Raw genomic sequence first — 15,164 nt, 5'->3', positions numbered from 1 at the left:
AAATTTAGAAAAAATCAAAAATAATTCTCTTTCGATTTTTAGTGTTTCCCAGCCATTCAGGGTCCTCAAAATCACCCCTCCCCCTCTGGGGACAAACCCCCAAAATTTCGAAAATTTCAGGAATTTCAAATATTCTTTCGAGATAGAGTGTTCCGAACCATTCGAGGTCCTGAACCTTCAAACCCCCCCCCCCCCCCCCCCCACCCTTCCTTAAAAGTGAAAGCCCCAAAATTTCGAAAAATTAGAGGAAATTGTATTATAATTTAGTCATTACGAACTAAAGTGTCCGGGGCATTGTGGAACTTTTACCCAAAGTCGACTTCCACATTAAATATTGGGAAGGGGGGTGGAAATGCAAAACCTCAACATTTCGAAACATTTCTTCGATTTAAGAATACTTTTTTTACTATTTGGAGTGTTTCCGAGCCATTCGGGGTCCTCAAACTACCCTCCCCCCACAAGGGGTCAAAGAACCAATAATTCAAAAATTTCCAATAATTTGAAAATCTATTCTCTTTCGATTTGGAGTGTTTACGAGCCATTCGGGGTCCTCAACATCACCTTTCCCCCTCAGGGGTCAAAGCCCCAAAATTTCAAAAATTCGGAAATTTCGAATGTCTGTTTTCTTTCGAGAGATAAATAGAGATAGGGAGATACATATATAAACATATATACATATATATACATATATGTATATATATATAAAGATAGAGAGTGAAATAGAGAGAGACAGAGATAAGTTGAGATATAGCGAGGTATATATAATGAAATGGGTTAGATAAAGAGATATATAGATGTATAGAGCTATATAGAGATTTATACATAGAAGAGATAGAGATAGTGTGAGGTTTATATGCATATATGTAGATATAAAGAGATAAATAGCGATAGAGAGATACATAGATGTATAAAGATGTAGATAGAGATAAATATATTTAGAGAGATGGATAGATGATTTGTATATGTGTAACTACTTCAAATATATTACTAAACAAAACTGACTGAGGCATTGAAATGCATGCCGAGCATTAGCTAGATAATGGAATGTTTGCAATATTAGTAATCTTTTATTTTTCAGCTTTTTTCTATAGTGCTTTATAGAGTCTAGATTACATACAGACCACCAATTTATATATATGCAGGTAAATAATTATACATTGGCAGAACAACGTCTGTCGGGATCTGAAAGTGAAATAAATTATTTTGCACACTTGACATTCAAATTAAGAAGACAATTACTAACTACATCTGATTTCGAAAAAAGGTCCCCCTCACCATGTGTTCAGACCGGGCAACGCCGGGTACTGCAGCTAGTGTTTTATAAGTTTGCGACAAGAGACAAAATATTAGAGCTATTCTGATGTAACATCTACGGAGTCATTACAAAATGTGTAAGTGAAGTTAACGTGAGTAAGAAACTTGCCAAGCACCGCGCCGTAAACAATAAGCGCTGTAAAACCACTCGATGAGGGGGGAGGGGGGTAGTGCGGCGTGGTACGGCGCGGTGTAGGTGGGGAAATATGCCTAAGTGTGCTTACCCGACCGGGCAGACACGTGAGGGCAGACGACTGTGCCACACGCATGCGATAATAATAAATACCAGTAAATAATAAATAAATAAATAAATAAAAATTAAATAATAAAGCAGCATTTGCAATAACAATTAATAAAGCTCAAGGACAGACGCTTAAAGTTGCAAGAGTTCATTTAGAAAAAAAAAATTGTTTTTCCCATGGGCAACTCTATGTGGCATGCTCACGTGTATCAAATCCGCAAAATCTTTATGATTTGGCAAAAGTTGGGAAAACAAAAAAAAACTTACTTTATAAAAATGTACTTAAATAAACTCATATTAATACTTTATACTTTATGTACTTATATACATAAATAATTTAATAAGATCTTTGCATTGAAACTGCAAATAGCTCATTAAATTATTTATACATATGTGTCTTATTTGTAAAATAATTAGCCTAAATAATTTAAAATGCTACCCAAAGACACTATTCCACGCGGACGAAGTCGCGGGCACAGCTAGTGTATGTATATATCGGCAATTTTGGTGGTAGTAAAAAAACAGTTTCATATAAAATTCCACATACGCATGGAAATTATGTTTAGACTATTAAAATTTTCCACTATAAGCACCTCGTTTTAGCTAAATGTGTGTTGACGATTTGAAATTTGTCCTTTATGGTTCAATTTCATTTTTAAAGACTTCAAGATACAATCTAGAAATTTTTTAAGTCGAAGTTACACAAAAAACCATGGAAATGCATGTTTATATGAAAAAACAAAAATCATTCACGTAATAGAACAAAGTTAAAAATAATTTAATATTGAAGTTTTTTTAGTATTCATAAATATTTTATCTGCATCATATACAAAATAACTAGGGGCCGGAAAGATTCACAATTTGCGATGGATGCGATTTTTTTTACTAATTGTTGTTATAAAAGCTATATTTGCGAAATAGCGGTAAAATTGCCATTATCGGGCGAAAAACCACTATAGAATGCAACAAAACGGCTTGAACACACATTCCTCAAAGTAGGTATTGTTTTTGAAAATGTTTTATCAGTTAGTGTATGGCGAGTATGTAAGAGAGGAGGTTGTCTTGCACTGAATGTAAACAAGTTGAAATACAAGATTATACAGAAGAATGTACGGGTGTATTAAATAGAATTTAGTTTAGACGAACCCACACAAAATGGTGTCAGATGTGGGGTCTCGTGTGTTCGCTGGTAGAAGATTGTGATGGAAAAAAAACCTGAAGTGGAACTTGCACCCGAGATGATAAACGTCAACATGGCAGACGGCGGCGAGGAAAAAAAAAGTTGCGAATCATCACTAGTAATTGGTAAACAGCTTAAACCACCGGGGCCTCTGGATTTTACTGACCCTAACGCCTTGTTCAAGTGGAAAGTCCGATTCGATCGTTATCTAAATCTCAGGTCAGAACAAATGCAAGAATGAAGAGAAGATCGACTTATTAATGTATGTGTTAGGGGAGAAAGTGGATGAAGTGATAGTCATGTTCGAGAAACCAACGAGTGGGTGGACTTACAAAGAATTAGTGCAGGCCTTCGATAGACACTTCAAGCCTCGGGTAAATATAATTTTTGAAAGATTCAAGTTTAACTCGCGAATTCAACAAAAAGGAGAAACTGCGGAACAGTTCATTACGGCCCTGCATAACCTCGCCGATCCCTGTGATTACGGGCCCTTGAAAGACGAGCTTATTCGCGACAGAATAGTGGTCGGGATGCAAGACGTCTCGCTAAGTTAAAAAATGCAGCTCCAGTGTACCCTGACCGTGAAATATGCCATTAATATGTGCCGCCAGGGAGAGTTGCAAACATCACAGTCACAGCAGTTGCGTGGAAATCAGGAGCAGATAAATGCCATACAGAAGAAGGGACCTTTCAGTAAATCAGACGCAAGTCAGAATCGTAGATTCAGTGCCCGTTTTGAGTCAAAAAACCCACGTCGAAGCTTCGATTCCGGGTAACATCAGGGAAGTGGTCAATCATCTATGCAGCAGGCTGGAAGTTGTGGGAAGTGTGGACGGACGCACAGCAGAAATAACTGCCCTGCCCAGAACGTTACATGCTACACGTGTGAACGCCAAGGGCATTTTTCTAGGATGTGCAGGACCAAGAAAAATCTTCATCACATCTGTGAACTCTCGGATCCAGATGGAGAACCAAACTATGTGATAGGAGTTATAAGGGACATTCAACAATCTAACCCATTTAAAGTACACCTACAAGTGGTGGAGCTGGAAAGATCGGTGTAATTTTTGATTGATACGAGAGCCGATGTCACCTGCATGCCAAGCTAGATGATGGACCCAAAAGACTTACAACAAGGAACCAACGTTAGTAATGTATGCGGGCCAGATGGGCATAGTCTGGAAGAAGTCGGTTACAGGAATCTCACATTGCAGTATCGAGGGCGTAGGCAATTAGTTAAAGTGTATTTCATTGGCAAATTGCTCCATCCATTATTGGGTAAACATGCCATTCAAGCATTAGACGTGGTTCAAGTGGTTCACCGAGTGAATGTAGAAGCAGAGTTTCCAAATCTATTCTCTGGTCTAGGTAAATGGGAAAGTGACATGAAAATTCACCTTCAACCAGAAGCTAAACCGTACGCATTGACAAGTTCAAGAATGGTGCCCCTGCCGTTGTTAAAGAAAGTGAAACAGGAACTAGAGAGGATGGTCCGACTGGACGTTATCACACCAGTGGAGGTTCCGACCGAGTACTGCGCCCCTATGGTGGTAACCGCCAAAGGTGATGGGGTAAGGATTTGTGGTGACTTCACTAAACTAAACAGGTACGGCCACCAACCAGTGTTCCCTATTCCAAAGATCCACTATACCTTGGCACAACTGAAAGGGGCTAAGATCTTCAGCAAATTGGATGCTAACTCTGGATTTTATCAGGTGCCCCTGAGTAAGGAAAGTCAACACTAAACAACATTCATCACACCATTTGGGCGGTTTATGTATAAAAGGCTCCAATTTGGGTTGAACTGTGCACCTGAGTATTTCAGTTCAAAAATAGCACAAGTACTTGAAGGTATCCCTAATGTGGTCTATCATGTTGATGATGTACTGGTGTTCGGGGACACGGTTGAAGACCATGACAGAACGTTGCGCCAGGTATTGGAAAAGTACAGTGCAATGGGCATTACTATAAACACAGAAAAAAGTGTGTTTGGAGTGAGTAAAGTTACTTGTTTAGGTCATGAAATATCAGTTGAAGGTATTAGGGTGGAGCCCAGTAGAATACAAGCCATTGAAAAATTTGCAGCACCTCAGGGTAAGCAAGCACTGTTGCGGTTTTTGGGAATGGTCAACTTTGTGGGTAGGTTCATCCCAAATCGTTCCGAAGTATTGCAACCACTGACCGATCTACTGAAGGAGGGTCAGCCATTTGTTTGGGGTAGGGATCAACAGGCAGAGTTCATGAAAGCAAAAGACCTTATTACTCAATCACCTTGCTTATCACACTTTGACACAGAGAAGGAGCTTATTGTGAGTGCTGACAGCTCAACATTTGGGCTAGGATTTGCACTGTTCCAGCCTAACACAGACGGAACACGAGATACTATCTGTTATGGCTCGAGAGTTTTATCTAAAGTTGAATGTCATTATGCTCAAATTGAGAAAGAGGCACTAGCGGTGATGTGGGCATGTGAAAAACTACATGAATACATACTAGGCCAGCAAAACATTACCCTAGAGACAGATCATAAACCACTCATACAGATTTTGATGTCCAAAAGTATTGATGAGCTTTCTCCACGACTTCAACGGTTTAGAATAAGACTCATGTAATAAAACTATGTGGTTGTGTATACATCAGGGAAGCAGTTAGTAGTAGCGGACTGCCTGTCCAGAAGTCCGTGGCAGGAAGTGAACGTTGAGGACGAGTTGTTGACAGACATGCAGGCACAGATCAATATGATTATTAATCACCTGTCAGTGGCTCAGACTATAATGGACCAGATCAAACAAAATCAACGACAGGACTCAGTGTGCATCAAGTTAAGACAGTATACAAAAGGCCAATGGCCAAAGAAAAATCAAGTTCCGGTTGAGCTCCAACCATACTATCAGTATCGATGGGATATATCAGTGGGTAAATGATTTCTGTTGAAGGGTAGTAGATTAATTATTCCAGAGAAACTGCAAACTTATGTTTTACAGCAACTACACAAAGGTCATCTAGGTGTAACACGATGTAGGGCCCGAGCTCAGGAATCTGTCTGGTGGTTGAGGCTAAGGACACAGCTACAAAATCTCGTCCAGACATGCCCAATTTGTGTGGAAAACCGGGCTAATGGAGTAGAGCATTTTGTGGCAGAAAAGGTTCCTGACTACCCGTGGCAAAAAGTGGGGGTCGATTTGCTGAAATGTCAAGGGAAGTGGTACCTGATGGTTGCGGACTATTATTCAAAGTACTTTGAGTTAACCGAGTTGAACAAGTTTACTGAAGCAGTTGTGCAGGAGTGCAAAAGCATCTTTTCTCGATTCGGCATCCCAGAGATAGTGAGGACTGACAATGGTCCTCAATTCAAAAACACATTTTTGCAGTTTGGTCAGTCTTATGGTTTTCAGCACGTCACCAGTAGTCCCCTGTACAGCCAATCTAATGGGTGTGTGGAGGCAGCAGTAAAGACTGCAAAAAGTTTTATGACGAAAGGAGGGGACATTTACGAGGCCTTACTAGCTCATCGCAGCACACCTTTGGCTGGGGGCATATCGCCCCTGGAAATTATGCTAGGGCGAAAGGTCCGAACATCAGTACCGTCGTTGAACTTACACAATGATACAGGCTTCAAGGGAGTGAAGAACCACTTACAAAAAGAAAAGGAATACCAATGGCAGTGGTACAACCAATGTCACAGAGCACGGGACCTGGCCCCATTACAAAATAAGGACAGGGTATGGGTAATAGACAAACAAAAATATGGAGTGGTGGTGAGCACACCCGCAGAGCTACGAGTTCCCAGAGCATACGTCGTGGAAGCAGAAGGAGGCAGGTACAGACGTAACAGATGTCATCTGGTTCCCGCCCCTCTGAAGTGGCCACGAGACAGACCAGGGTGCCAAAGTAACGACTACGAAGAAACTGTATCAGGAGGAGATATTCTAGGAACCAGTGAAGTTATCAGTGGACCTAATAGTAGGCGAGGGCAAATGGAAAAAGAAGTGGCAACAGACAGTGTTCAGGCAGGAGAGCCAGCCATGAGCCAGGAATCGGGGGGACTGGAGTCTGACGATGAACCGGAATGATTGGGCTGGGACAATCGATCCCAGCAGAATGTCGAGGTAAATGTACCGAATTCGAGAAAATCTATTAGAGTAAAAACCACTCCCGGGTGAATGAAAGACTATTACTAAACTGGGGGGAAACCAGAACAGTACAATGGTGAATGCAATAATGTAGCAGGTTTTAGAAGAACATGGGTTATTTTGTGAAAGGAAGGACTGGGGACTATTAGCTGTGGGGTGTACGTAGTAGTGTGTGAACTTGACTAGTACGTCAGCATGTAGCAGTGATAGGAGTGTATAGAAGTAGGTGAAAGGTAACTGGTGTTTCTGTATAAGGGTTACCTAGTCAAGAGTATATTGGTCAGCTGTGAAACTTAAGAAACAGGGAAAGATGTTGTATCAGTTAGTCTATGGCGAGTGTGTAATAGAGGAGATTGTCTTGTACTGAATGTAAACAAGTTGAAATACAAGATTATACAGAAGAATGTACGGGTGTATTAAATAGCAATTAGTTTAGACGAACCCACACAACAGAAAATAACCACCATAACACAATTACCGTAAACAATAGCTTCTGACAAGGCTTGTTGAAGGTATAAAATCCGAATCCTAACCTTAATTTATAAAACATTCCTTAACCAAATATCATGCATGATAGTATAGAATAAGTAATTTTGTAAATTTTGTGTTTACAATTTACTCAAGTTACCATTGAATGTTTAGAAAAGAATGTTCTCACTACTTATCGACGCAGTTATTTTGTTTTGTTAGATCACGTCACGTTCGCCTACGTTCGCCATTGCATCGTGTGTTGCCTGTTCATGAAGAGTATCCAACCTAACAAAACAAAATTTCCCGGGAAGCGCATCACGGAAATCAACAACCTATAACCTAGAAAATATCTAGGTCTTTGACGGGATTGTAGTGAACTTGCAAAGATAAAAATGAAAATATTTTTAATGCTGAAAACTACTACACATATTTTAGTACGAGGTTTTTTATATTTGTTGATAATCACTTTAGTCTTCAAATTTTTTTTCTGATCAATATTTTACATAGAGACAATCATACATTTTGTGGTACACGTTTAGCCTTTTAGCGTACTGAAGTTGGCCAACTTGAATCGTCCTTTTGTTTTCATCTGAAATTAGTAGTGCTCAAATGTTTGTTTACAAATACCGTTTAATGATTTTGGTTTGTGTTAAAATTCGTCATAATGGGTAGAACCACTATTACAACTTCTTGTATTGTTATGTAACTTTAATATATTAAGCAAATTTCTCAAAAATAGATGCGAATTTCTGGAAAATAGATGCTAATTTTCAACATCATAAATGCTAATTTTGTAATAAATAGATAGTAATTTTTCCAGGCCCTAAAAATAACTATGTCGATATAAAAATTAAAATGGAATATATTGTTCATATATTAAGTAATTATTATTTAAATATGTAATAACTTTAATCACTTTTCATTGATTGAATTCGTGTTCGTAACCATTATTTTCATTATTTTCTTTTAGATTTTAAAATATTCAAAAAAATATTAATTTTTATCTTCTATACCATAATACCCATTAATATTTTTATGACTGTCACTGTTGTTTCGATCATCGATCATACTATAGCTATCGAATTCTTAAATAGCATTTTTTTTTAAATTTTGCTGTACTAGCAAAACCAGGCAGACTTTTTCCTACCAGTGTAGATTAATTTACCTCTGTATATCTAAAATTGATGGTTTGTAGGTAGTCTAGAATCTATAAAGTGTATGAAATGAGTTGTGAGAGGATAGGAGTACTAGATAATTTTCAAGCCCACAGCAAGTTAATCCCTGCTCCCTGGTCAATGACTCCTCCCCCCTCCCCAAAATCAGCCCCTATCGTGAGTTTGTTGGGACATTGTGATTGGTCGAGACTAGTCTTATCTTCAGTATGTGTTAAATGAAGGTATGCCATTTTGTCCCCCCTAAATACCCCTGTAACTTATTCGCCCACCACCAGAGGTTACCGCTCTCGCCGAAAGGAGTCTGCGTGACAAGATCACCAGCCACCGGCAGTGGTTAAGCCCAAACCTTCAGTCGACTGAATAATTTACATTCAGCTTCGACATGTGTGGTCCCCCTCTCCCCACCTCCTATCACCACACCGCAGTGCAGCTCCAAGGACATCAGGCCGTTTGTTCGATGTCTAGCGGCAGCAGCAGTGATCCTCGTCAGCTCCAAGTGCTCCAAGTGCTCCAAAGCTCAATTTGCTCCAAGAGCTCCAATGCGACATTTCTTTTCTATAGGCCAACAGCTCCAATTGCTTCAAAGCTCCAAAGCTACAGCACCATTTGTTCCAATTGCTCCAACTTCTCCAATTGGTTCAAGTGCTTCAATTGCTCTAAGTGCTATAACTACTCCACCTACATTCAGCTCCAACTAATTTCATTTGCATTTTTTGGTCGAACTTGGTCAAAAGTATATTCGAAAAAAGGAAGCACATACATGTAAAGGAAGCACATCGGGAAGCACATTCGACAAAAAGGACGCACAAATTTTTAAATGTAAATTCAACAAAAAAAGGAAGCACATTTAACGAAAAAGATGTACATTTTTACAAACATTCGACTTAGGATGCGATCGCCAATTTTACGTTAGGATATAACGCCTCCAAAATTCATTATCTCCAACAGTCATTGACTACAACGGTCATTGGCTCCAACAGGCGTTGACTCCAATTGGCTCCAGTTGTCTTTTGCTCCAACAGTCAATGGCACCAAAAGTATTTTGCTCCAAAAAGTCTTAGGCCTAGCTGCTATTTAGCTACTAGACTAAGAGGCTAAGAAGCTACGAGACTACAGGACTACAAGACCTTATGACTTAAACTGGCTACGAGGTTTCAAGTCTACGAGACTATGAGACTATATAGCTACAAGTCTACGAGACTGCATGGCTCTAAACTGTCTTTGTCTCCATTCAGCGGCGAGAGTTAATTTATGTCATGCATCTTGATGTAAGTAGTATCGATTTTTGCCAACAGATGTCGTCTCTTTGTGTTGAGGTAAAAGTATTTATTTCTTTTATGTATCTCACTTACTATCGCAAGAGAAGGATGGCTTCACTAGACACCAAAGAGAAGGAAGTTCGTCCTTCATGATGGTGCTTCTCAGCTGTCTCAAAGCATATTATTTGAACGATAAATGATTTTTTTTTTTGTTTGAATTCCACCTGATAAAAATATTTTTAATTTTAATTTAGTAGCAGAAATTCACATTTTAAATGTAACTCAAAATAAAATTATGTGACTATTAAGTTAAATATTTTTCATACAGAGATAGATTTCTCAGAAATAACCAGAAGCACTCGGAGAACATCAGCAGAAGTCTCGATAGGAACAACCAGAATCATTCGGAGAACATCAGCAGTAGTCTCGACAGGAACAAGCAGAATCACTCGCAGAATAACATAAAAATATTGACAGGAATAATCAGGAGCACATTTTCAATTTGTTTATAACAGTTTCAAGCAGACCTCCACAAGTAACCGCTTTCTTGTTTGCACAATGAATTACACCACAATGGCATCATATAAGTATTTCCATTTTATACATTAGATGGTCAGTAATATCGAGGTTATTCTACAGCCTGTCGTAATACAGGATGGCCGTCCGCCGTGAAAAAGCTTCGGAAATCACAAGGGTGCGCGGTGAACATTTCCCCAGCACAGTGATTACACACGGACTAGGCGACTTGATGCAGTGTGACTTGTTCGATCTACAGCTGTATTCCCACGTGAAATGAGGTTACAGGTACATTCTGACTGGCATAGATGTCTATAGCAAGAAAGCTTATGCAGTGCCGATTAAATGCACAACTGTGGGATGTGTTACCCTGGCTATGGAGCATGTGCTGCGGGCTACCGGTGCTCCCAGGCATCTGTGCACGGACATGGGCATAGAGAACTATAAAATGTCTTTCCGGTCTCTGATGAAAAAGCTTTGCATCAATCACTGTTCGACTGACAGCGAGCTCAAAGCCAACGTCGACGAGTGGTTTAACAGATCGCAAACAGGAATGTTTATTCAAAGAAATGACCTCATGTGGCTCCCAAAAATGGTTCGACATTGAACCTAAGGTGCTGAGTGTGTACAACGCTTGGGTACATCACACTATAGGTATGACCCGAACCACATTAAGAACAACTCTTTGCTTCATAATGTGTACAGACATGTTAAGAAGATTGACACGATGTGGCCCAAAGCTCGCATGGGTGACATTGTGCGGATTTTAAGATGAAAAGGTGTTTGTGACAAGAACTGCACTGGTAACTGGAGCTGTGAGCTTTTAAATGTGGTGTGTATGCATAACGAATTTCCGTGCGTTTTCTACCTTAATGACTTGAACAGTGACCAATCCCAAAGTTTTTCTCGTTAGCATTTATGCGTTTTGTGTTTCAGCTACCCTTGTAACCATCGGACATGGATTCCCAGTGAAAATTTTATTACTACGTAATGTTTTACTTTGGGCTCTATGATTTTTATAAATTTTTAAAAACCAACAAATGTGTTCTTATTTACAAAACCCCTGGCATGCTTTTTTTCCATTTCCCAAATTATTACGCAATACAGTTGTGTGCGACGGATTACCTATACTGGCCGGCGCCAGTGCCAACTTAAAAAAATGTATATTAAATATTCTGAGTAAAAAGAATACATAGTTCATAACCAATAAGGTAAAAGAGAAAAAACATAAGTTAGCATACATATTTCCTGTTGTGTGTACAAAATATTTATCACACAGCTAATTAAGTTATCCTTGGAGCTGCACTTAGTGGTAGGTGAGGGGGAGGGTGAGGGGACCATACGCGTAGAAGCTAAAAATAAATTATTCAGTCGACTGGAGGTTTGGGCTGGACCACTGCCGGTGGCTGGTGATCTTGTCACGCAGACTCCTTTCAGCGAGAGCGGTAACCTCTGGTGACGGGCGAATTAGCTACGGGGGTATTGAGGGGGGACAAAATGGCGTACCTTCATTTCACACATACTGCATATAAGACTTGTGTCGACTTATTACAGCGTCCCAACAAACCCACGAGGTGGTTGTTTGGGGTGTAGTGACCAGGGAGCAGGGATTAACTTGCAGTGGCCTTGAAAATTATCTAGGACTCCTATCCTCTCACTACTGCAACGGTATTCCATTTTCAACTCACTCTCTTAATACTTTTCAAAGTCACTATCACTATTTCTTATTATTAAGGATTAAGGACTGTAAAAATACAATATACCAATTTTCATGAGGATTGGTTGATCAGTGTAGAGTTTGATGAGCTTTGGCTCCATTTAGTGGCGAGTTATTAAAAATGGATATCGCGAAAATATTCTCAGTATTCATAAATATATATGTATACCAATAATTGTCATTGCGATCGGTTGGATGGTATAGATGTTGATGCGCAGCGGCGTCATCTAATGGCGAGTTATAGCAAAATGGATAGCTTAAAAACCTTCTCCATGATCGGTCCAACGGTGTTGGAGTTTACTAATGTCATATATACCATCATCCATTTATATATATTTCAATTGCTATAATTAATTGTTTATGGGTATCATCTTGCATAGTCTTTACCTTATTTATTTGTTTACGAATGTTATGGTCGTCATAAAAAAAGATAATCTTTATCATCCTTGTTTTCCTGGTGAAACTGTGACGTCGACCTGTAACAATGAAGTGGCTGGTGGTGGGAAGTGTTGCCATGGAGGCCGGACTGCTGCAGACGGCACGTGCTGCGGGAGGTGGACTCCATCCGGGACGGCCTGGGCGCGCCCGACTGGCGCCTCGCCCTCTGCCTGCTCTTCTCGTGGCTGTGCGTGTTTGGCGTGGTCATCCGCGGCGTGAAGAGCTCGGGCAAGGCCGCCTACTTCCTGGCGCTCTTCCCCTACGTCATCATGACCGCGCTGCTCATCAAGGGCTGCACGCTGGAGGGCGCCGGCAGGGGCGTGCTCTTCTTCATCACGCCTCAGTGGGAGCAGCTGCTCAACCCCAGGGTGAGCGCGCATTAGGTGCAATAACCGTACACGCAACCACTAGTTGCAATAGTCAAGTTTGCTATTCTATATCTTACTATGTTGATCTGTTACCTGGCCCAAAAATTGCCCCAATTATAGTAAACTTTGCAATCAGTTATTCCATTTACAATAACTCTAAAAGCTGTCGTAGGTAACTGACCTGTAACCCAAAACAAATGTCCTTTAGAAAGTTTAACAATCATTTACTCATGTATCGAATCTAGTTGTGCTTAGCCAACTTAAATTCGCCTTTATAAACCTAACACCCTAGAATTTGTAACAAATAACTAACTCCCAACTGGTTATCTTCACCATTTAAAACTATACTTCTTTCGAAAACAACTTTACATCCGCAATGAGATCTCGTCTACTCAGAAACATTTCATAGGCTATCTAAATGTGGTGATTTATTTGAAAACTAAGCCACAGTAACAAATAAAATTCCTTTAAATGTGCATTTATTGCTAAGTGTAAACATGATATAAATACTCTATAGCCGCGGGCGGGGGTCACAACTGAAAACAGAGAAAAACAGCAAGGGGTCTTTACAGTAAAACCCACGGCAATGGAGAGCTGGTGCTGTAAGAAATAATGTAAATCGTATGCAAAATAACACTTTATTTATAAAAATATAGAGGCAAAACATATAACAAGGATATATATAAATCGTTTACAAGCAATAACTATGCATTCCTCGTGCATTCCCACGGGAATCATTCATACTAGTTAAAACAATGTTGAGATAAAGTGGGCCAACTGGCGACGCGTTTGAAGTAGCGCAAATAATATGGGCCGCTAGGCTGAAAGCAACAGTAGGAAAGAAATTACCATTACGACATGGCTTGACAAGAGGTGTCCAAAGCCATCGTGGCATGCCCATATACAACCGCAGAAAAATAGTACACAAGTTACAGGTAGTACTCGGCATGGGCAAAAGAAACTAAAGCAAAGAACTAAATCAAGCAATGACCTGAAGGGTCGAAGATAGCTTACAAACATTACAAATCATGGCATAAATTCAAGGGTGAAAGCACGGCCACAATGTGCAGGCAAGAATAAGAGAACATACTAATTACAGAAGCTAAGTTTCACAGCCGAGTACAAACCACAACGCGACGCCTGCCCACAGCGACAGCCTTCGAGTCAGATGACCGAGAGACTGCGGCAAATAAGCTTGGGTGCCGGGTTTATATAGGCCAGGAACAACACACATCAGAGCGTGCTGGTGGCGCAGCGGTGATGGGAGGAAGAGGGGGGTAGGAAGGGGAGGTTGGAGAGGAAGGGGAAAGGAAGAGTGGGGAGGGGAAAGGAGGGGAAGGAATGCTGTACAGTGCCCGCACTGCTTCAACCCTCCTCCCTAAAGTGTCCCTGCCCGGAGAGCCAGAAGATGCACACAATGAAGAAAGTTCATGTCGTTGAAATTGGAGACTGGTGACAGCATTAAACAGCAAGCTTCAGGATCGCCGCGGCGATCAACGAGATGGCTTCGGACGTAGTCACACGCTACGCAGGTCTTTGGAACAGCGGTAGACGACAGCCAGCAGGCTGATACGGAGTACGGAGTAAAAAGTCCAGATATGAAGTTGGTGTTCAGCCCAGAACAAGGGCTCAAGCAGGGCGGTCCCACGAGTCGCAACCACCCAGGCATGGGGGGGGACTCCAGCAGGGAGCACCAAGTCGCAGTGCCTTAGCAGGCTGACAATGGGGTGATATATGATGTCCAGGGCCCATAAAGCAAGGGCTAGGGGCAGCCATGTACTCACGGCGGTGCAGGAAACACTCAGCCAGAATCAACACGGTCGCTCTCCAAGACCCAGAAGCGGCGAGACAGCATCGAGCCTCCAAACGATGAGGAAGCCGCCAGACAAGCTCATGGTAGCACGATGGGCAGTAGCACGATGGGCTCTCATAGGCAGGTACCACCAGTAGGGAGGAGGCGACGAACGGAAGGTCCCACGGAGACGTCTCTCGGTGAGGTGAAGCTGAAGATCGCTGGCAGAAGTCGGGGACAGCAAGCAAGGGTAGCAGTGAAAAAGGATGGTGCGCCAAACTAAACAAAAAGAAAAGGAGCCGCAACACCACGCACAAATCCAACAAATACAAACTGAAAATACAAATTTCAAACACAAGTTCCTAGGAACACAAACACTTAACAACAGGCCAAAAGGCTAATCTCATAATAATACAATATTGCAAAAGGACTTACAAAAAACCCAAAAAACTATTAAACGAAAAGGTTTCACCTGGGTTACGTGATACTTTCGAAATTTAAATTTGCGCCTACAGCACCTTAACAAAAACTTGTCGACACAATAAGGTCCCTCATAAGGA

The 15,164-nt window shown here is 40.9% G+C and overlaps 1 protein-coding gene across 6 annotated transcripts in view; it reads left to right on the top strand.

The window, feature by feature from the left end:
- LOC134531609 (sodium-dependent nutrient amino acid transporter 1-like) overlaps positions 1–15,164 on the top strand; it is a 357,424-nt gene that overhangs the window by 190,718 nt on the left and 151,542 nt on the right. For all 6 annotated transcript variants that reach the window (XM_063367357.1, XM_063367354.1, XM_063367356.1 and 3 more), the window contains one exon: positions 12,542–12,812. In XM_063367357.1, coding sequence (XP_063223427.1) covers positions 12,542–12,812 — 271 coding nt within the window. The remainder of the gene's footprint in view (positions 1–12,541; positions 12,813–15,164) is intronic.

Source organism: Bacillus rossius, chromosome 5, assembly GCF_032445375.1.
Source record: "Bacillus rossius redtenbacheri isolate Brsri chromosome 5, Brsri_v3, whole genome shotgun sequence".
NCBI classification, from domain to species: Eukaryota; Metazoa; Arthropoda; class Insecta; order Phasmatodea; family Bacillidae; genus Bacillus; species Bacillus rossius.
Note: the sequence above shows the minus strand (reverse complement) of the source record. Positions and strands in the feature narration are given on the sequence as shown.